General features: G+C 36.2%; 1 protein-coding gene across 1 annotated transcript in view; it reads left to right on the top strand.

Annotated features, from left to right (window-relative positions):
- The window catches only part of HIBCH (3-hydroxyisobutyryl-CoA hydrolase), a 66,067-nt gene that overhangs the window by 26,680 nt on the left and 15,461 nt on the right, over positions 1–23,926 (top strand). Inside the window, exons 8-11 of the mRNA XM_009890219.1 lie at positions 474–526; positions 15,955–16,033; positions 22,033–22,178; positions 23,076–23,162. Coding sequence (XP_009888521.1) covers positions 474–526; positions 15,955–16,033; positions 22,033–22,178; positions 23,076–23,162 — 365 coding nt within the window. The remainder of the gene's footprint in view (positions 1–473; positions 527–15,954; positions 16,034–22,032; positions 22,179–23,075; positions 23,163–23,926) is intronic.

The raw sequence follows: 23,926 nt of genomic DNA, 5'->3' as shown, positions 1-23,926 counted from the left end.
GTTTGCATTGCAGTAGTTTATAATCACATTTTGGCTGAAACCTACCAATGTATCTGGCTTTGTAGTAAAGTACTGGAGTGCTGGTACGCACTCTGCGCTGTTAATCTAGGCTGTGAGATGGGGTAAAAGGGAAACTGTTGTGTCCCAGCATCCTGCAAAGCTATTTATAATAGCCAGATGTAGCTAAATTGTCAGGTACTGACACAGCAAACAATCTGACATTTGATGGTTGTATAATGTTCTCTTACAACACTCAGAATGCATTACATCAGTAACTGGTGTTTCTTTCCATTGCTTAAGAATGAAATTAAGTAACTTCATTTTAAGTTGATATTTTACTGTTTAATTTACCATTTATTTGCTTTTGCTGAAGTAAGACACGGGGAAATGTATCATGTATTCAGTTAGTCATAGGTCTGCTCTTTTGAAAAAAAAATGCCTTTTTTTTTTTTTTTTTTTTACATTTCTTACAGGCACTTGCAAGAAGCCATACGTGGCACTTATCGATGGCATTACAATGGGAGGGGTAAGTTAAGTACCTTGGTGTGATATCTGAGATAGCTTGTTTTAAGGTAGCGTAATATTCTGTAATTCAGTTGAATGAATTGCACACATGACATTTCAAACATTTCAATTCACAAACAAGCATCGTAATCTGAACCTTTGTCTCTTACTTGTCAGGGTAGGTTGCTGCTCTTCTGGTGCTTCTGGTGTTTTTTGATAGCTGGTGCAACTGCTTTTTCTGAGGACCTGGCGATTGCGTTGAGAAAAAGAGAAAAATCCTGTCACTGTTGGAAACACTCATCATAAAAGTTTTTAGAGTACTTAAGTGTGAGTTTGTAGATCATACAAAGCTGAGAAAAGTGTTCCACTCAAAGTGTATTAAACATTAGAACTATAAAAAAAATACAATTAAAGGACAAGTCTTTGAGAAATTGGCAAAATATCATTCTAAGTTACAGTTTAACAGACATTCATGAGTTCTGTATTTTTCCAACAAATAATCTGGAAATGCATCTACTTTCTCAACTCTTCAGTACTCCTAAAACATGAGTTTTGAGATCTGGATTCCCCTCAACCCCCGCTAGGCCATACCTTATCACTAAAGCAACATGGAGAAGACTCCATCACATTGCCAGTTATACTCAGTGCTAATAATTATTTCAGCAATTGTTGGCTTTAAACACCACAAGTAGGTAGTTAAAAGGGCAATAACATGCTTTGTACATGCCAAATGCTATTCTTTTCAGTTTGACATCTGTTGAATATATTTTCATCACAGCAGGGAGCAGAATACAATAATCTTAAGTTATTTTGAATAAGGAGCTTGACAGTGAAGTCTGTCTGCCATATTGTCACTTAAATTTACATTGTATTCTTGCATTTCAGTATGATACGGTTGTACAGCCTATTTAAATTAAGTTTGTCAAAGACAGGATGCAAGTGGAATGCTACATTGTCCATCATCTGTCATGACTCTTCCCTTTCCATCTTTCATTACATATTTCATTTTGTCTGTTTTGGTTGTGGTCTTTTCAGCTTGTGATCTCAACATACAATAGCTCTCTTCTCTTTTGTTTCTCAAACCAAACCCCAAAGATCTCAGCTAGATAACCATTCCACCCCACCCCCAATCTACTATACGTAAATTGTTTCCAGCATAAAGGGGACTAGTCTTGCAGCTCTTTTTGCAGAAAAAGATTTTTTTATTGAACATAAGAGACCTGAAGATTTGTGGATAAGGAGCCCATTTATTTTATGGGGTTTTGAATAATAGCATGGTTAGTTGTGAAAAAGCAAAATTGCCCAGCAGCCAATGTCTTTTTAGAGGTCCTATAGATTGCTCATTACAATTCTGGCCTAAGCAGGAGTAGAATTTTGTCCTTTGACAGGAAAGTATTTTTTTTGGACTGAAAAAGAACATAATTAAGTCAGATGATCCTGCATTACTAAGATTCTTTATTAGTTCCCCTTCTTTTAAAGAGCTTTTGAAACTCAGCAGTTAGTCTGAAACTTTAGTTGGATACCCAAATTTTAGTATAGAATACCCAAATTTCAGTGGGACCTTGATAGAGTTTAACTGCTATTAGATTTTGAATGACAATTTACTTGCTTATCCTCAATTTGATGATACTGATACCAGTTATCTTCATTTGGGGGTAGGGGACTCAGATTTTGACTGAGAAGGTAGGCAACCTAACTTAGCAGAACAAGCAGGTAGGTCTCAAGTTCCAGACTGCTTTTAAGCTTCTTTTCTTAATGTTGAGTGCTATTTAATTTGCATTTGTTAATACAGCTGCAGTTTACTCTGAGGTAATGTCCTTCCTACAGGAGCACAAGTTTTCATCAACATACTTCCAACCTCTCCCCCCTGCCATTGGCACTATGTGGAATTGTCTACAGATAATTTAACAAAGGAGGTCAGCAGTAGTATTTCTCAACACTGATTAATTTTTATGTATGTGTTTTGTTTTAGTTTTGAGTAATTTTCTACACTTTTCCTTTCAACCACCTGTAAGATTAGTTTTGATTCCTCTAAACAGACCAGTGCTTACATAGGAAAAGTGCATTAGCTCCCATCTTTCCCCCACCCTCTTCTCTCACCATTTTCAGCACTGGGAGCCCCATCACAACTGACCTTAACCAAGCTTAAGGCTTGCAGCAGCTGTTTTCTGTTGTGGTACAAATAGGTTCACTACAGTAGGATTTTATAGATTAAAACCTCTATAACAGCCCTTGACCTTGTTGTGGTCATACTGTGATCTTGTTCGGTTTGCTGTATGAAGTACTCTGTCCTACTGTAATTAGAATCATAGAATGGTTTAGGTTGGAAAGGACCTTGAAGAACATAGAGTTCCAACCTCCCTGCCATGCCAACTAGACCAGGTTGCCCAAGGCCACATCCAGCCTGGCCTTGAACACCTCCAGGGATGGGGCCTCAACAACCTCTCTGGGCAACCTGTTCCAGTGCCTTACAACCCTCAAAGTGAAAAACTTCTTCCTAATGTTTAATCTAAACCTGCCCTCTTCCAATTTATAGCATTGCATTCGTATGAAGGAGTTATTCTACTTACAGTATAATTAGATGATTCGTTTTAAATCACTCAGATGCTAGATTCTATGTTTTTAACACAATCAGGTCATATTTCATATGCTCAAGATTTGGCTGTCTTAGTCCCTTCAAGTCAGTGGGACCTAGAAACATTTGTGACTTACAAAATACAGTAAATGCCTTTTAAAAAAAATTTACATTCAAGCCCTTGGCTTTAGAAGCAAGTGGCTTTAGCCTAGGCTTAAAAAAAAAAATAATCAAGGGCCACCTCTTAAACACTGCAATTTCACTATAAACTATTTATCTATGAATGTAAATGCAAGCAAGTCAATCTCAACCTTGCTCAAAAAAGCAGTGCTATGCACATGGAGTGCTCTGTTGTTCTAATTTAAAATAAATTAAAAATCACACAAGTGTATTAGAAACTCAGTTATTATGTGCTTAGGTAGTAAAAGTTGTTACTGATACACCAATATCATAGATTTGTGATGATAAAACTTGGAATTCTACCAAAAAAATGAAACGGTTGCACTTCAGCATTGTTGGCTGGAGGCTGGTAGATGGCTTTCTTGAGAGCTTAATTAGCCAACAGATGGGGCTGTGGAGCTTCTTTTCTGCACTTTCTTGTCTATACTCCTGTAATTCATCAAAAATTGATATTCAATACAAATGTATCTTTTCATCTTTTTGTACTTACTCAGAGCAGTAAGTTCAAGTGACAAGTACATTTCATGAAGCAAAGATGACTGCATTTTACTAAAAAATAGTGAAACAAGTTATAAATACCACATTTACTGCTGAAGGGTGTATACTGTTGAAGGGAACACTGAGCATGTACTCTCATGTCGCTAAAAACTGTTCAGATTATTTTAGTTGACTTCTATCCATAGATTTTTATTTTTTGAAATGAAATACCTGAACAGTAGACAAGAAATGCAGAGTATTTAAACTCTTTTTTTAAAAAAAAAATATATATCTATCTTCTGTAGATGAAGTCCTAAGTTCGGGCTTCTTGGTGCTAGAAAGGTCCCAATCTTTTCCTGAGTTTTTTGGAGGTAAATAGAAGCGTGCTTCATAAACTCAGTCTAAATCTAGGATTTTAAATAGGGCTTTGGCACAAAACACATTACTGTGTCAGATACTCTTAACAGACTAAAAGGATTAATTAAAAGGTATATTAAACCTGTTTCAGAGCCAAATAAAGTACACCAGACAGATTTGAGTGGTGGCTTTTGGATGATTTGGCTTAGAATTCAAGGTGAATATTTGACAGGAAAAAAAATAATAATACAGGGCGTAGACTTTGGAAGTTAATGTAGTCCAGGTCACTGGCCTAACTTTATGTGAAACATACTTAAAACTTTAGTGGCATATTGCCAAAGCAGAAACACATAATTTTCAGGAGCAAAGGAATCTGTGACAGTGTGTACAAAGTACCCGCTTCCTTAGTATCATATTCTAGAGCATGCATGATTTAGAAACTTCCTGACCTAGGCTTTGTTTCCACGGTGCTAAATAACCATCAGTAATCACACTCACCTCTATTCATCTAGTATTTTTTGACATTAAGTAGGCTTGGCCTTCAGAAAGGCCTGTGGCAGTCGGTTTCACAGTTGAATTTTGTCCTTATTGAAAAGCATTTTGCTGCTGTCTCAGGCTTATTGTCTAATTAAATGCATATGTGTTTAATTATTAATAAGGAAAAAATAGGCCCCAAAATATTTCTTTTTTTTAACCGATGAGAAAGACTTGCCCGAACATAAGAATTCTTGTCTTTGGACAATTATATATAGGATTTAATCCTTTAGTCTGACCTCTTACACAGTATATTTGCTAAGTTTATTTTAGCAAGTTACAGATTTATAAAGGTTATACCATTATGTTACACTTCTTGCTTTAACAATTAATGCTTTGAGTTTTAGGATGAGAAAGCATCCTCCTGTTGGGCAAGTAGATTTTAATTCATATGGTTACATGCAACATTTTCAGTACAGAAATTGAGTTTGGTAGAGTTGCCAGCTCTCTTAAATCCTTTGCAAAGAAAGCCCTGTGCTTTGAGTTATTCCAAGAATCTTATTTTTAATCTTCATGCTTAAGGAGAGTAATAGGAAGTTGGAACTTTAATACAGCTTACAATTTTGAGAGATAAAGGTCACCCAACCGTATTTCCATCCCCGATTCCCTCAGATTCTAGGGCCCAGTTTGTGAGAGCAATAGCAGGACATAGTACTGACGGCTTTATTCTCTCCTCAGTAGAGAAGGACTTCAGGTATATGGACTGGGAGTATGAGAAGATAACATGTTAATTGGGTCTTTGGGTTCATGAGTGGCTTTCTGTTAGTTTTGTCAACACACCAAGCAGTACAGTTTTTTTAGGCAAGGTCTTTTTCTTAAACAGAGTCTACATCTAAGTTACTTACACAGACTATCTTTAAGGTGACTATTAGAGAGTAGAATTTTTTAAAGAACTGTTTGAGTCTGTTAGTCTCTCAAGTAGTAATGTTAAATATGCTAAGCTTTAGACTATACATAAATATAGAGCTGAGAGGAGCCTGAGGATTATTCTTTTGCACTCAAAGTAAATATATAAATATAGCCAGATGATTGCAGATTTTCACCTAATGCATTCAGAACTGTCCAACGGCAGGAATTCTGTTTTTTTCTAGATATCCCACCCGAGCGCTTAGGTATTCTTTCAAGTTAAGATTCCCTAGTGTCTAATTTAAGTCTTTAGTATGTGTAATCAATATATTCCTGTCTTAGTCATAGCTCTCTAAGAACATTTTGAGCTACTTGCATTCCTTGCTCCTAGCTATTTCTCTTTAATAGGGATAAGGATAGTTATTCAGCCTTTACTATAGATTAAGTCTCTTGGTCTTCTTGCAATCCTCTGGAATCTTTCCCATTTGTGTACTTTACAGTTCATTACCAGAGACCAGACAATATTTCAGCTGGAGGATTCATCAGCACCAAGTAGAGCAGAATGATTATCCTCCATATATTACAGAGATGCTATGTCACAAATAGTCCATGTAAATAGCAGCTTCTACAAAGCATCAGGTGCTAGGAGGCCACCACTTCTAGTTATTCTTAAAGCTGTTACTCTTACCTCTTTCCTCCTTGCATAACATAAACTTCCATCCCAGTATGTTTCTTTATCACTTACCTTTTCCCAATTTTTAAACATTCTTCCTTGAACAGAACTTGTTTGTCAAAGAGTCAGTGTTGTGGAGCTACCCCTTTTCCTCAAAGACTACAAAGAAAAAAAACTCCAGTACTTATTTTCTTGTTCAAGAAACCTGAGTGCTGTATCAGCTGGCATTGCCTTTTATAGCTCCACTGCATCAATCTGATTAGGCTTCCCAGGTGGATTGAATCTAGGCTGAGTGGGTACACTTCAGCCCTTTGGTGTCTGCTGGTAGAGACTTGGCTGTAGTGTGATACCTTTAGTTCTTTTTGCAACAACATTGCATTATTATTTCTACTAAGTTCATGGTTGCTATAAACCCCTGAAAAATGTCTAGGTATTTGTTCCATAGAAAATGTAATTGTAACCTCTGCATAGACTAGAAATGTAATTTATAGCAAACACTTTGTAAGAGCTAAATTAATATGATGTTTTCTTGAACAATGTTGTTGGAGGCTTACTATAGGTACCATGGGGATTCTACCAATGTAGTTACAAATGTCTAAACTTACACTTTAGTAGGATTTGGTCAACAGTTCTTATTACATTAATATTTCTTATCAAGTAAATTGGTAATGATGTCATAAGCAGCTTGTATGTTATACATTTTAGTCAACAGAATTCCAGTACACAAAGGAGCTGGAGTTGAGCAGTAGCTGTTCTTCTCCTGTCCCATTTTTATCCAGACTGTGTGGCTGTAACTCTTTAGGAATGTTCCTTTCACTACCAACATATATTTAACATTTCTGGCATACATCTGCAAATAACATTTTTTTCCTTGTTTTTTCCAAAATACGTTTTAAAAAGTGTTGAGTTTAAATTATGTATTTGTAAAATGCAATTATTTAGTTTTTGGTTGCCTGATGTTCTGTAGTCAGGACCAAAGCAGCATAAGGAGAAACACACCTTTGTTACTGCTGCAGATAAAAACCACAAATAAAATTATTTATTCCCCAGCTTCACGAGTTAGCCTCTGAATTACAACTAGCTGGACTGCTGCAGTAGGCGGGAGAAGGAAAGGGAAGGAACATCTCAAAGATTCAGTGGTCACAGCCTGAATCTGCCCACTACCAAAACCAGGTCCTGGTGATGTAAAAGTAGGAGAAAAGGGTCTGCCCTTGCTCTCTGTGCCATTTGTGGTTATGGGCATCTATCCAGACAGAGTCTTTCCTTCTGAGCAAGTTGCCTGGCATTGCTGTCTATCTTTTCTTGCAGACTAATGAAACACAATAATTGTGAACATAACACTTGATGTTTACCTGCTCCTTTCCACAAAAAGAATTTCAATAAATGTTGTGAGTCTGTATCTAAAACCAAAGTTAAAATCTTGTAAATCACTGAATATTGGCATTTCAGTATGTTTAGCTGAAGTGACTGAAGACTGAAAGAGGAAGGTTGGAAGTGTAAAGACAAGTGACTGCTTTACTTCATCATGATCTCACTTGAACTATGAGCTGTTAATAAAGAATCTGCAGAAAAAGAAGTCAGACAAATATGATGCAATAATTGCAGCTGCTACATATATGTTTAACTTTGAGTTAGGTGTCTTCTGATATTCCTTGGGCATATAAAATACGATGAGGGGGGAGGCTCCCCGTTTTCCTCCACATTGAAAAATGGCTTGCCATCTGTTTTATTTATTTATTTATTTGCTTTAAGGTTGTATTCATGTAAGTTGTGTGCATATAGTTTCTATGCAGAGCTGTAGACAGCAGCATTTGAGGTTAAATTAAAAAAAAAATAGGAAAAATTAGAATTAACCATATCTGTAAAATCTCATATTTTTTACCCACTTGTGATACAATTTTTAATTAGAGGAATGTACATTCAGGAAGTGCACGGGTGGTATTGCTCACAGAACAAACGGCTATTGATTTGTTGTTTAATATGTGGTGCAAATTTTTTCTGCAAACGATAGAAATTCTGCTTATTACTTATTAATATACATATATACATACCATGCACTTTGGGTGACTAACTGCAGCATATAAAAGTTCATGAAAAATTACTTTTTTACATGGCACAGCACTTCTATACTGTAGTGGACATGATTAACCCCTTTAGCCCTTTTTTACAGCTAGCAAACTGGAACTTAGAAATGTCAATGCTTCTTGGGACTTCTGATTCTTCTTCTTCTTCCTTTTTATAAATATGTAATGCCTCTTGTCAGTCATCATGCTCTGAAACTTGAACATCTTTGGCTTTGTTTTAATTTATGCTCTAAAATCTGCCCTGAAGTAAAAGTAATTGTCATACTAAACCTAGATAAGCTGCTTTCCAATTCTCTCTCTTCCTCTCCCTCTCTGCCCCTCCTTCTGGAAACTGGTGGATGTGTATCACATAGAAGCTTGTGGCCTGTTTTGTTGCCAATGCTTCAAAGCTGAATGCAGCTTTTACTGTAAAATAGAATACAGATTTTGCAAGTAGTTATTTATTGTGCTTTGAAACAAATCTTTGTGAGATTGACTTGGATACCACTTAGCTTTTGTAATATAGGATGTTGAAAACAATGCTGAGGCAATACTAAGAAAGGATTTGGTCTTTGCTGATATTACAGTATATTTACCATCTGGCATGTTGGTCTGCCTGCTAAGCTCCTGCATGTGATCCTAGGGACAAATGGTACACTTAATTTTGTGGCTAATCGGACTATAATATCAGCAGCTCTTGACATCAACCAAAAATAACCGCTGAGTGTTCAACGATTTACGTGTGATGTTATTCCCCGAAGGGCTTATCATAAGGCACTGTCTTGAAAGCAGGTATTTTAAATTATGGGTCAGTACTGGTGCAGTAAGTAAAACTCGTCTCTCCTCCCTCTCCCAGCTCTACAATGTTTGTTTAATGTACACTATGAAAAGGACTGGATGCCACTATTTTACACCCAGAAAAGAAAGGCAGAGTTCCTGAATGTACATTGTACAGATGGTAGTAATCTACAGTCGTACTGCACTTAGTATTTTAGAATTACAGAAGTGTTTGCATTCCTCAATGTAATGACATATAGATCACATCATAGAGCAAACATTATTTGTCTACTCTGAGACTAAAGTTGAAGTTTTAAGCTGTACTTTCTAGTTTGTTTTTTTTTTTTTTCCCTGAAATATGTGTATTTTTAAAGGATGCTTTATTTGTGGCTTCATGGAAAGCTGTCCTACCCCTGCACTGTTGACTTGTCATTGCAGGGATTTTTGCAGGCTTCTGCATAGATTTGTTCTTCCCATTTAAGACCAGACTCTTTTGCTAAAAGTTCCACTATTTTCTCTAGTTCTAGGCCCTCATGTGGATGCCTAGTCTCATATTGAGAGTTATCTCATTATTAGATCAAGGAAAAAAAGTTCTGAAGAGAATTATCTTTGCCTGCTTCTCTGTCCTTTCATATTTCTACTAATTTTTCTCATTTCCAGCAGAATTTGAATACCCATTTTCTCCTTGAGTTAGTTTTAATCTGTTTTCCACTTTCTAAGCACTTTTTCCTGAGAAATAGAACATCATTACAAAATCCTCTCAATTCACTCCTGTCATCCCAAATAACTGTGCCCTTGTTTAAATCACGTTCTGTTGCATATGTCTGTCTTTAAGAACATGAAGTGTTTCTTCAGTTTTAAGATAAAACCTAAAAGCTTAGTTATGCGTTGATACAAGTTGCTGAAATGAGTTCCCTCCTGCTTGCCTGAAGACATTAAGATGTGGTGAGTTGGACATACAGTTTTCTTGCGGTAGGTACATGTTTAGGTGATACAGAGGGACAAAGAGACAGAGCTTGTCTTTCAGAATTTTAGAAATAATAAAAAAACACGCTATCTTTTTCTGAACATACATGACTACTTATGTATAGCGAAACACTGGGCAACAACATTAGGGAAAAAAGAATGCTTTCAAATTTAACACAGGAAAAAGTTTCACTGGCTAATAGTTAATTACTTTTGCTGTAGGCTTTTCAGATCTTAGTCTTCTTACATCTTCTCTTTTCTTTCTGTTGCAGCAGAAGTCTTGTGTCCATAAAAAGTTCTGCTTCCTCTGACATGAAAGTTTTTTTTTACACACATAGCTGACTCTTGATGCCAGGAGGTTTTGTAGGCTTATTAAATTTAAGTCTTAGAAAGCAATACACAGTAGTGAAAAAGAAACAAAGAAAAAATTCTTAATTCTGGAAATAAGTTATTTCAGAAAATTCTGAGTAATCAGAAGGAATTCTTTGTAAAAGTTTTTATGTTTGCATCACGGTTGTCAAGCTGCAGTGTCTGTAGGCCAGACTGGACCATGAGATCAAACTGTTCAACCTGCTGCTTTTTGCCTTGGAGGAGGCAACGTACCTGGAAAGGGAAGACGTGAAACTGCAGGCACTCAGTCCCTGCTGCAGAGGCATGTGCTTAACTGCCACCGCAGCTTCTGTATGGTCTGCCAGGTGGGATCACAACACTAGTATGGGTGCTCACCATCAGAAGACTGGCTCAGTCCCTGCAGATTATGCAGGGGAAAAAAATATGGCTATTGAAGATAACTACCCTAATAAAAGTGGTTTGAGAACGTTGATAAGTTTTGGCTGGTAGTAGAAAAATCAAACGAGGACTTTTAAAAATTCAGTCTAAATTCTGTTGATAAAGGACACTCATTGTAGCAGCATTGGTGCACAGAATGGCCTATGTATTTTCTTTTCCAAGTTTCACTGTAAGAAGAACCTGACCTAAATTATTACTATTGATGTAGTTGGATCAAATTTGTTTAAATAATTAGGGGTCAGGAGAACAAGACTGAAATATCAGATATTATTACAGATAATCTATCTCCAGTCAGCTCTTTGTGCTTCTGTATGTCTGCAGGAATTTGGACTGAGAATCTCTAATACATAATCAGTATGTGGAAATTAATATTTAATATTTAAATTATACTACATTAATATTTTATCTTTTAAAATACCACACTAAATGATTGAAAAGTTCACAAAAAGCACTGTTTTTTAATGATATCTTTTTAATACTTGCATAGAGTTGATTTATATGCCATCAACCAAAGAAAGTGATATTCTTAGTCCAGATTGATCTGTTATGCTGCATTGTGCTGGTTCACTAAGTCATCTTGTCTGTTAGTATCTACAGATAAAAACGGATGATACTCTTTGGAGTGGTCCATAACATGAATGATGAACAAAGATTAATTTTGATTCAGTTCAAGATTTGCTGTGTCTGGATGCAGGGGGTATTGCTCTTACATCACTGATTTTTGATCTAACGTAGCTATAAGCTCCTGCTGCTTCCTGAATCAATTCTGCTCACTTACTTTGCCGACTAATGCTTTTGAAAACGTTTTTGCTGCACCTCAGCTATTTTTACACATCTGTACTTAGATATATTTGCCCTTTGTTGTGTTATGCTCAGTTTGTTGATTGCCACAGTTCTTTTGTGGTTCTAGCCCTACCAGGAACTGTATTCTCATGCAGTTAAAAATGAGTGTAATCATTGGATATGTACTGTTACAACAGGACTGTCACTGCAGACAGTACTAATATTGGTATTATCATAAGATTGTTTGCTTGAAGAGCTAAAAGTTCTTTATCAGCCCGGTCAAGATGATACTAGCAACATTCCTGAAGGCCTTCTCTGTTTGTATGTCTTCTATTCTGTTGCTTATGCTTTCCTAGGCAGCGATTCCTTTACAGTCTGAGTTTGGTTATTAGTAAATAGACAAGTAAATAGGCAAGTGTGATTTCCTTTTCTGCATGTGAACAGGTGTTTATGTATGTCATTCAGGAAGGGTATATTTATTTTGCTCTGTATGCTTCTCTGTTGTGGCCCTCCATTTCTTAATAACTTCCCTAGATGTGATGAGTTCTCTGACTTACTAATGTGGGTCATTCTCAATGTAAGATAATACGGCCTTCTGGCTACAACTTAACTTTTAAGATTTATAGTACCTGTATTCCATTTCTCCATAGATCAGTATGCACCTTGTTTTTCATTAGAAAAATACTTTTAGTAAGGTTCTGTATTCATCATGAGAAAAAAATGGAAATCAATGATAAATTTTCTATAAACAGTCACATAATTACTTTAGAAAGATGGTATTGAGTAGGAAATAATATGTATGGGAAGCAAAATGCAGATAGTCTACTGGCTTTTTCAGAAGCTTGTTGAGGAGTTCAGACCAAACTGCCTGTATTATGTGCCTCCTTGAGGTGCGCTGAGTCTAATAGTCAAATCGTAACACGCTGTTTTTAAGATTAGTATCTTAATATCTGTGTAGTAATAAATCTATAATTTGTAATCAAACACCTTGATAGCCAACCTATCTCCAGTAATACAGTGTCAGACCACTATTTCTTCTCTTCCCTATGTTTTTCATTAATTTGTATAAAAAACCTACAGAAAGATTGATTAAATTGATTGCTTGTTGATTTCTCAACTCCTTAATTTCTAGTCTCATTCTTTAAGTATCCTTTACAAAATTCAAACAGTCAGCTGTCAGTGGAAAAAAAAAATTTCATGCCAATGTTAAGATAAACTATCTGGATTTAAAAACAAGCCTGATTCACCATAGGACTCTATTATCTTGGAAAAGTCTGAAAGAAGACATTAGCTCGAGCATATATTTTAAGATTATGACAGGTAGGACTCTGACAGTGCAGGATTTAGTGTATTTTAATAAAGACATTATAGCATCAAGACTTGCATTTGTAAACGCTGGGACTATTTGGTGAAGTGAACACAGCCCAGCTGCAGATAATTTAATCGTGTGAAGGGCCTCCTAGGTGAGACTTTAACTGTGTAAGATTTCAGTTAAATTAAAAAAAAAAATTAAAAAATCCAGAAATGGAGGAGGAATGCATTTACACTTCTGACTGGAAGAGTTTCTTCTTTATACATTATACTGTTAAACTAATAAGCATCTGTCCTCTGTATTAGGTGGAGAAGGTTAAACACATGCATTGAATGTGTTAAAATAACCATTTGGGAAGGTGCAAATAAATATACAAAAGCATGCAATCACAAGTTTAATTTAATAATTACTGTGGTTTGTACCCTCAAAGCATTAACTCATTTTTCTCTCCTAATTTTATCTTAATGTTGGATTATTTAGAAATGATCTTCAAAGAAGTAAGGACATATTTGCACCATTTTCTTTATAATGAATAAGAAGAAAATATAGTTTTAGTCTTTTAAATATACATCTGAAATTAAGCTCCTATCTATACTACAAAACTGGAAGGCTATCTAGAACTCAAATCCAATTACGGCTTAAGCACTTGAGAAAGTGAAATCTGATTTAATTACTTCTTTCGAAAGAAAATTACTCCTTTCAACTTTTTATTATTAAAACTCTGCAGTTATTTTTATCACTATAAAAAAGAACAAGCTTGGAAGAGAAGCTCTCTTCAGGGAGTTCACACTAGTCTTTGTTACTTAATACCCAAGCTGAAAATTTAAGTCCTTATACAAACTTCTGATTGTCTAGCAAATAAGCCAGAAACAAATGGTTTATAATAGATAGTATTTGTATTCTTAGATATGGGATTAGAAAAAAATAATTTTAGCATTAGAAAGAGCAAAATGGGCATGATTTTTTTATTATATTATCTTTATAAAAAGGTCATAATTATTGCTGAACATGCTTAAAAATAACAGCAGATTTTACCAAATGCAGTGAAAATATGTTGTTATGATATTAAAAAAAAGTTGGAAGTCATGAATTCACATTTCCATTTCATTTAAGAGTTCGAGAGCTGTGCTGGGAGTGAATGTAGCTTTACGTGTAGCTTTGCATTTGCAAGAGAACAAAATACAGGGACATTGCCCTTGCTACTGCTTAGATGAGATCTACAGCCTCTGACCAGTCCTCAAGTAAAAGGATTGAAAGACAAATGAAGGATTGTACCCTGTGTAAATAAGATTCAGATATTTGCTCAAATCTCATTTGCCTCCTTGAAACAGCAGTACTTCATGTGTATAGATTTGGCTTAATCTCTGGATATAAAATCAAGTATGATAACCAGTTACCTTAAGTGTCCTTATCTTAGGAAATTAGACTGAAATCTTAAAAGCTTCAAACTTCTATATTAAAACCCAAGACTGGCAGATATTTATTTTACGGAAAAAAAAAAAACCCTTGAAGATATTTCAAAATTTTAGTAATGTGTCACCCTAATGGAATAACCAGTGACAATTAATTTCTTGGTAGGCAGAATTGTAAGAGAGGCCAGAGAAGAATGCATGAAAGTGGTGTGAGGAAATGCATGTAATTTTTACTAAACTGAGATAACTTTTTGAAATTTTTATGTAAAACTCACCCAAAGATCTCTGTAAATAAACGAAATGAAAAGATGTTCTACTATGTTCTACCCTCTCCTTAAAAGCCTATCAAATATACAATGCTGGTCCAAGCAAGTATCACCCAATTAATCCCACTTGTTTTTGATGGGAAGCATGAAATACTGTGAAGACGTTTGTGAAGACTAGTAGCCTTAGTTGGGTAAAGTGCCATTTTTGTAGTATCTAAACAATTAGAAATGTTACTCAAAAATTTATTACATCTTCATTAGACACTGACTTCTTTTGGCCAATGTTATTTAACATATCTTAGTTTTAATAGAAAAATTGGATGGATAGAAGGACTAAGCAAAGGGAAATGTAACAGCGAGGAAAGGAAGTAAGCTGAAGCAGTAGAAAGCAGGAGAGAAAATATTTGTATGAAGAAATGTCTTGTGAAATATTCAGTAGAGGGTTTGATCTCCAGGTAGTATCTAACATATGTTTTTATTGACACGTATCACGTGGGTAAACTTTGAGAAGTGAGACTCCTTTACCCATATGCTGAGGTTGTGCCCAGTAATCCAAATATTCTTGGATTACTTCAAATATTATTACTAAATAATAGTAACTTTGTCAAATAACCATTTTTCTTTAAATTTGTCAGTTTCCCTCTTGAACATTTATCTAAAATAAATTCATTTTGTTTGGACTAAAGATTATTTGGCCTTGCTGCTGCTCTCTGCCTAAATCAGAAAATATGTGATAGACAACACCAGGAGCTCTTCTGCTCTTGAGGGAAGTGTCTCATCAGGAAGGACTGCTAGAGAAGAGGGCTAGGCACTTAAAATGTGAATTCTGTTTCTGACTTGGAGAGCAAAAATCCCCAGGTTAAGTAAGTGAGTTCCTAACCACATACTTTGAATTTTAATTAATAATGCTGAAGGCTTTTCCTGCTAAAAATACTTCTGTATTGATAAAGTAGGTAATTATCGCATTATAAGAATAGTTAATTATTATTTCTTTTAAAAGCATTACAATTACAACTTTGTGCAATTCATGTATATTCCAAACATATTAGTGGTTTTTTTGTTGGTGGTTTGAAGTATGTGCAAAAATTACAGATGGGGTAACATTAGCAAAAGGATGTCAACTCCCTTAGTAGTCTAATGGAGAAAATGCAGTCACTTGTTTTTGTTGCTGTCACTCAGGGGTTTTTGAAGTTAATCTGTATGAGTCACCAATCTTTTAAAGCACAGTATGCTGTTTCAGCCAAATCATGAAGGTAATACGATGCTTTAGTAGTGTTTGAACCATAAAAGGCCTTTTAGTATTTTGTTGAGATGTGTAGAGCAAATCAGATATTATTTAATTGTTGAGCAAATCAAGAGGTGTTTTACATAGCATTATGGTTATGATTATTTTTACCAGTAATTTTATAACTGTGTCCTTTGTTTGTGCTGCACGCACAGGGAGTTGGCCTCTCAGTCCATGGACATTTCCGAGTTGCTACAGAAAAGACACTTTTCGCAATGCCAGAAACAGCAATAGGTAAGTATTTTAACAGATTATTATTGCTTAACATTTCCCTTTTGTGTAATCAGGATGAAATGTCTTTGACTGAAAGTAGTGGCAGTAATGAAAGAATTTGAAAAAGGAATTGGAGATGACCATATATGGAAAATATTTTCTATTAAATTAATAGAAACTTGTGTGTGTTCTGGGAGGCTGATCATTGAGGTCCTTAACCTGGGGTTTACTGTCTAGACCGACCCAAACTCTGTCAGGATGCAATTTTTTAAAAATGGAAGCAGATCTGAGGAACTAAGTCTTTGCTACAGATGTAGGCAGATAAAGTCTGAAGATCCCAGTGCAAACATGTCAGCTTTACATTTGGAACTCAGTATGAGTCAAACTGGATGTACTTCAAGCTGATCTACAATGTTAATGAGACAGATTTTGAAATTCCAGCTTTTCTTGTAGATTATTAATGTAGACCCATTACAGTCATGTACAGATTGTGTGCAGGCGAGATGACAGCGTTGTCTTTTTTTTTTTTTTAGTAGCAACACGTACCTTGTGTTTTCTAATGTTTGATCATACAGCTTCTTTGTCAACTCTGAGATGTACAAAAGAAAATGTTGTGTCTCAGAGCTATATGAAGATGGTGGTATGGCTCAAGAAGAGTCAGTTGGATTAAAATGAACCCTTCTGTGAAATCATTCCCGTTTCCTTTCAAGAAAATCCTGGCACCAACAGGGTATCCACATTGAACCTATTATTGTCTGGCATATATCATAGAATCATAGAATGGTTTAGGTTGGAAAGGACCTTGAAGATCATAGAGTTCCAACCCCCCTGCCATGGGCAGGGACACCTCCCGCTAGACCAGGTTGCCCAGGGCCACATCCAGCCTGGCCTTGAACACCTCCAGGGATGGGGCCTCAACAACCTCTCTGGGCAACCTGTTCCAGTGCCTTACTACCCTTAAAGTGAAAAACTTCTTCCTAGTGTTTAATCTAAACCTGCCCTCTTCCAGTTTATATCCATTCCCCCTCGTCCTATCACTACATGCCCTAGTAAAAAGTCCTTCCCCAGCTCTCCTGTAGGCCCCCTTTAGGTACTGGAAGGCCGCAATAAGGTCTCCCTGGAGCCTTCTCTTCTCCAGGCTGAACAGCCCCAACTCTCATAGCAGAGGTGCTACCTGCTGGCCACACTTCTTTTGATGCAGCCCAGGATACAGTTGGCCGCCTGGGCTGCGATAGCACATTGCTGGTTCATGCTGAGCTTCTGGTCAATCAGCACACCCAGGTCCTTCTCCTCAGGGCTGCTCTCCAGCCATTCCCCACTGAGCCTGTATTTGTGCTTGGGATTGCCCCGACCCAGATGTATGACCTTGCACTTGACCTTGTTGAACTGCATGAGGTTGGCTTGGGCCCACCTCTCCAGCCTGTCCAGGTCCCTCTGGATGGCATCCCTCCCCTCCAGCATGTCTACCTTGCCAAACAGCTTGGTATCATCGGCAAACTTGCTGAGGGTGCACTCAACCAAACTGTCCATGTCTGCGACAAAGATGTTGAAAAGTACAGGTCCCAGTACTGACCCCTGAGGAACGCTACTCGTCACTGCTCTCCACTTGGACATCAAGCCGTTGACTGCAACTCTTTGAGTGTGACCGTCCAGCCAGTTCTTTATCCACAGAGTGGGCCATTTGTTGAATCCATGTCTCTTCAATTTACAGACCAGGATATCATGTGGGTATATATATACTCCATTAATGCTTGCATCAATGGCCAAGTCCCTTCTCCCTGCTTATCAAGAATGAAGAGTGCTCAAAACATATAACCTATCCTGCATTTCTCTCCTGCAAAATTTATATTTTCTACATCTTTCCAAGGCAAGGCACCTGAAGGATGATTGCAATTGTTCTTATCTTTATGTCGTCAAGCAGGAGAATGAGGCTAGTCTGTAATATGTGGCTCTGTTGAACATGTTTATTCAGAATAGAGAACCTTATCTGGTGGTTAAACATCTTAAATGGCACCAGACATGGTGCTATTAGGTTCAATCTTAGTTTCACCTCAAAGAATTAGTTGTAAGGAGTAGTGACTGTTATTTTCTTAAAAAAAATTCCAAATGGTTATGTAATGTTAAAACTAAGAAATAATGTAAAAAAAATAATCAGGACACAGTTCTGAAAAGAGAATAAAAGTTACAATACTGTGCTTTTGTTGAGAATATTTTAATTACAATAATGTCATTACAACTAAAGTTAAAATGCACACTTAGCTATCGATTGGATTTTTGTAGTGCCCTCTGTTAGTAATGCTTAAAAGGTCTAGCATTTTTCATTTTTTTAAAGATGTCTTACACATACTAGTTTATTGCTGTCCAGCCTGCATGAAACATTTCACAAGACTTATTCTGAAATTCTTAAAATATTAAATAAGCTGTGAGCGTCAAGTCAAATAAAATGTAATAAACACCCTGAATATAAACAAGCTGATTATCATTTTAATTCCTGAAAAAAATATTAGAGCAATTCGTGCTAGCTGATAAATGTCACATAATTTTTCTGAACAAGTAAGTTTGTGATGAGAAAAACTATTGCAGCCCTCCAAATATTTTTCTCTGCTGAAGGAAAACTTAGTAAACTAAATAGCTCAAGCATTAATACAACATGAATTTGCTAAAATCCTGAAGTTCGTAATCACTTTTTGTACGACAAAACTATTTGAAGGAAACATTTTTTTAAAAAACTAAACAAAGAGGTTCTATGGCATATAAAATTATTCTAATAATAAAGATACCTTCTTTACTTTCTTCTTCAAAAGTAAAGGTATGAGTAGTTTTATATTAACAAAAATTATGTACCTTACTACATTTCTTGTGTTGACAAGGACTTATTGAAACAAAAATAGACTGTGAAGACATGTAAAGGAGAAGCTTAGAACTTGCTAAGGAAAGAAAGTAATTAAAACCCTTTTAGGATCAATTAGAAGTAAAGCCACTGAAATCTGGATTTAAGGGCTTAGCTGTTTTGATCTCTGTGGTGTATGTTTAAAATGCCTAGCTGTCTAGATAGTGTATTAATTGACTTTTTCATATGTTCACTTACTTCAGTAGGCATTACACCTTTTCTGAGAAATAAAAACAAAGCGTTCATTCAGCTGCTACATTTTCACACAATTACTCTGCATTTATACACCACCATAAATAAAAGGATATAGATAGATACGCCACTTCGCAAATAGAAGTAAAAGGCAGTTCCAGGTTGTAGGAGTTCGAAACTAACATAGATAAGATAAAGGACTGGAAAGTGGCTTAGATGTAGGAGGGTGTGGAAAAAACACTGGTGAGGAGAACAAAAGATGAAAGTATATTTTAAGAGGTAGGCTTTAAGGTGATGCTATATAATAGTGGACACTTTCATGTATATCCGTCTAACTTTTTAGGTTTCTATAAGTCATTTACTAATAAATCTCCAACCACCTCTACAAGATAAGGTAGTACTACCTTTATCTTATGTTTGGCAACTGCAGAGTTTCACAATTGGGATTACAGTGAAGTGTGTTGCATCTGTCTCAGAGCACAAACTGCAAATCAGCATTACAAGCATAGGCTTTTAGCCTGGTCAGCCCAGCAGACATTTGGCTCTTCTCTTATTTAAGTAGGGATTTGAGAAATAATTGCAGAATGCTATCAAAAGGGGGGAAAAAAATCAAGTATATGCAATATGTTAAGAGAAACCCATCAGCAAGCAGAAACTATGGGAAGCATTGTTGAGAGAGTTAAGAGGAATATGTAGAACAGGGACAAGAGGAGTAAAAGTAGAAGAAGAAAGGAAGACAGGGACCTTGAAAAGGATACAGTAGAAGCTATAGTGGACTATGTTTATGCAACCAAGTAAGTTTAAAGTGGATTAGTTACACCTTCACTAATCTTGTTTGTAAATTCCTTAATAATTAAAGAAACCTTCATTCAGTTTAGTTTTACTCACCTCTAAAGCAATTTAAGCTAATCAATTTAACAGTTTATTTAGAACTAATTTCCCTGTGTATGGCCTTGTGGAAGGGCCCTTTAGATCCCAATAGGAAGATGGCTTTCCCTCTGGAAACTTACAGGAGCATGTGGAGAACAGTACTTCAGCATAGGTATATTTGTTACAGCAAAGAAGAAAAGATTGTTACCTTTGCAGTCCTGGTAGATGGGGAGAATAATGTAATTGACTTTTTGCTTTGGAGGGCATTTATAAGAGCAGATTCATTTTGAAATGAGGGATTTTATTTTTTTTTTTTGCAGTAGTAGGATAGTCAAGGGGAGACAGATGAATGGAAACATAAAACAAAATGACAATCTTGGCATCAACTTTATAGCTATGATGGCTCAAACTGAGAAGGTAAAATGCAGAGTAGACTATTCAGAATGTGAGTACAGATGAAAAAGAAAGTGATGAATTTGGGTTAATACAGCTTAGGGCTTTTAAAGGGTGCAACAAGACATTTAGCATTTTAGGAGAAGAGCTGTATGTCTCAGTAGCCTGCGGGATGAGGAATTAATAGTTAATGGCAACATACACATCAGTGGGAATGGGAATAGAGTACTACAACTATAGTGATGTAGTACATGCAGCAGAACTAAGGGAGGACCAAAAGGAAACCAGAGGAGAAGCTGAGAGATGGCTGAGAACATAGGGCAGTGATGAACTCTATAAAGATTACTGAGAAAAGGAAAACACTGAAGAGAAGTTGTCAGAAAGAAACCTCTCCTTGGTTCTGTTCAAGGGTGAGGAATATTCAGGGACCACTGATTTCCCACATCTTAAAATAACCTGTAATGGGGTCTTTATAGAATACATACATTGACTCTTGTGACTGAAAACAATTACTTGTGAGTGAAAAATTACCACCTTCTACCAGAATCCCATTTAAATTCCTTATGTGCATCTTAATCTTCCCAGTTAATATCTGTGCTTTGGCAGGTGTTTTCTGAGTTTCTTACTGCTCATTTGTATTCTCTTTCATTTATTTTCATATTTCATTTATTCTCTCAATGTGGAAAAAACACCACCATACCTTTAGTTTCTTCAAAAGACTTTCAATTTCATGGATGCACCATTGGTGATTATTTCAAAGTAGTAACTGGACACTGCTTCTTTTCATTTTGATTTCTGAGATTGATACAGCTATGCTTAAGTTTTCTTAAGTTTAAGTGTGCTAAAAGTTACAAAAGGTGTTTGAATTTATTTTGTAGGTAACAAATGTATATAACAGAATAAGGTAGATATTGACAAAGTGATGATTTTAAATATTTAAACTTTGATAAAAGTAGTTATATATTTTTCAATTACAACTTTTTGAAGTATTTTAAATTTTATGCACAGCTTTGAATTTTAAAAAAATACCCTACTCTGTAGATTAAAAAAAATAAGCATAAGACAGTCACTAAACTGTACAGTTTTATAATTTTTTTAAATTGCAGGTTAGTCATAGTCCTGTCAAAGAGCTAGGTATTAGGTCAGCATCTCGTGCCTCCCCCTACAGGAAGACCCTGACAATACTGTTGATCTATCAACAAATTCTCAGCCCAAAAATTTGTCCAAACTTAGATGTGCAAGAGGCACTTCTTCATTGTTTGATTTTTTTTGGTAATAAAAGATTTCAGAGAAGGAGCAGCATCCAGTTTGAGTTTGCACAAATTATTTCACGATTCTTTGTGTCACTTCTGGTTTTTGCTGAGAGCACGCTTGATTCTTCGGGCATCTAAAAGTGTCTCAAGGTGTTGGCAAATAGAATGAACGCTATTGTCTAGTGTATGTTTGTAAATTTTGTGCCAGTGGAAAGGATACAGTTTGGAAGGTGTTCAAGAGTTGCTTTTAGGAAGGGTTTTGATGACAGAGAAATGTCAAACCAAGTCAAGGAGACACAGGCAAGAAAGCTGTGCCTAAGTCAGGGAGATGAAACTGAGACAAGAAGAAATAGCTACTAAGTTACGGGCATGATTAGGACAAGTTCTTTTCCTTTCATGTTTTTGTTTTTTGTTTATTACAGGCCTTTTTCCTGATGTAGGTGGAGGATATTTCTTGCCAAGACTGTCGGGAAAGATTGGCTATTACCTTGCGCTAACAGGATTTAGGCTGAAAGGAAGAGATGTACTAAAAGCTGGCATCGCAACACATTTTGTAGAATCCGAAAAGGTAAGCTGCTAACCAGTGCTAGCAAGGGCACAGCCTACAATGGTAATGACAAATTTGAGTTGTGTAGCACACCAAGATACTTTTACCAGCTTGAGTGTATGCAGAGGCGCAATTATATTAGCTGGCCGTACACTGTGAATGGGGATTGTAAGATACTGTCAAGCTGTCATTATAACACTTGCCACCTAGTGACAGCTTTGCTTGGAAGAGGGAGCAAATGTTGCTGTCTTCATGGTTCTGCTGTTGAAGGGCATGATTTACAGAGCACAACTGAAGTTGCTTGAAAAATTGTACAATTTAGACAACAGTGCCTGAAATCAGAGATTATTTGTACAACTGCAAAGTTTTTAATCTAGGTAACACCCCATGAATGTGTTCTTTATCAGTCTCCTTAACAGATATCCTATTTGTTTCTCTCAGTGGCTGCAGGAAAGTGTAAAAATTAGTATATTTGATAAAGTCAGAGTCATAATGGTCCTGTAACTTGCACAGGAGTGAAGGAAAAACAATGACTTGCTTTCCTTCTCCATGTAAAGACCCATGACTGGCATTGTGGAGCTGGTTAGATACAGTGTTGAGCATAGCATGGTTGCCAGGCTCCTGTTCTTTCCTCTCAGAGTGTTGTAGGCTGGCTTTACCTGCTGCAGCTGTGGCACTGCACTGGGGATCTGCTTGGGAATCAGAGTTCTTCGCTGATCACTGCAGACGTAATTAAATCCAGATGGTTCAACACTGAAAAGCGACCTCTGGCTCCTTGTATTGTTTACTTGGTACCTCTTCAATATCTGTCCGAAAATTTATATACATATGTACTCTACAGTACTATTACCATAGCAGTAACAATCCAAGAAGTACATTTTGTTTTATTTACTTGTTATTAAATCTAATTTTTGATAGATACCTGCCTTAGAGAAAGACCTGATAGCACTGAAATCTCCTTCAACAGAAAATATTGCAGACTTATTGAACTCTTACCACGTGAAGGTAAGCTGATAAGTTACTGAAATCAAGCAGAATTGTTAAATATATGTAAAAACAAATTCTTTTTTATCCATGCTACTGATCATTTATTTTATGGTTAAAAATAATGTGTTTCCAAACTCTTTGCACTCTAGAAAATACTAATTTGTAGCACTAAGAGCTACATTGGTCAAAATTAAAATTTAAAAGTCTTTCTTCACTTTTTATTCACTTTAGATAACCCTCAAATTGCTTTTGTGATCAGCTCTCTCTCTCTTTCTATGTGTATGTAAATTTCCAGCCAGTAGCATGATCATGCAGAAAATATACTGCTGCTTAATTTCTTACCTGTTATTTTTGGATTTCTAGGACACTTTGCAGAAGGCAAAATAGATAGCCACTAGCAGACTGGGAGTTGTACATGATTGCAAGTGTAATCTGGGCCATTAGCGTGAAATTCAGGGATTCTGGCAAACACATGCAACACGGGTAATACTACCGGCCTAGTCCAGAGGCTGCAGTTATAGTTACAGTGCCAGTTATTAAATTCTGCGCAGCTCACTTGGAAGTGGATGTTATATTTCCATCCCAGAAACTTTCTCTTTATTGACTCGAAGAAATATTTTGCTAGCTTGATGCATTTGATGTAAATTGTACTGTTACTTTGATGCAGACCATCTGCAGTCCAGATCTGAACCCTGAATTTAAAGACTTGAGTTGTTCCTTTAATTTCTCAAATATTTTATATGTTTGTAACCTTGAGGTAATTGAAATGCTGTGAATAACCA

Source organism: Charadrius vociferus, unplaced genomic scaffold, assembly GCF_000708025.1.
Source record: "Charadrius vociferus isolate BGI_N301 unplaced genomic scaffold, ASM70802v2 scaffold147, whole genome shotgun sequence".
Taxonomy (NCBI): domain Eukaryota; kingdom Metazoa; phylum Chordata; class Aves; order Charadriiformes; family Charadriidae; genus Charadrius; species Charadrius vociferus.
The sequence above is the reverse complement of the archived record's forward strand: the minus strand, read 5'-3'. Positions and strand labels throughout refer to the sequence as shown.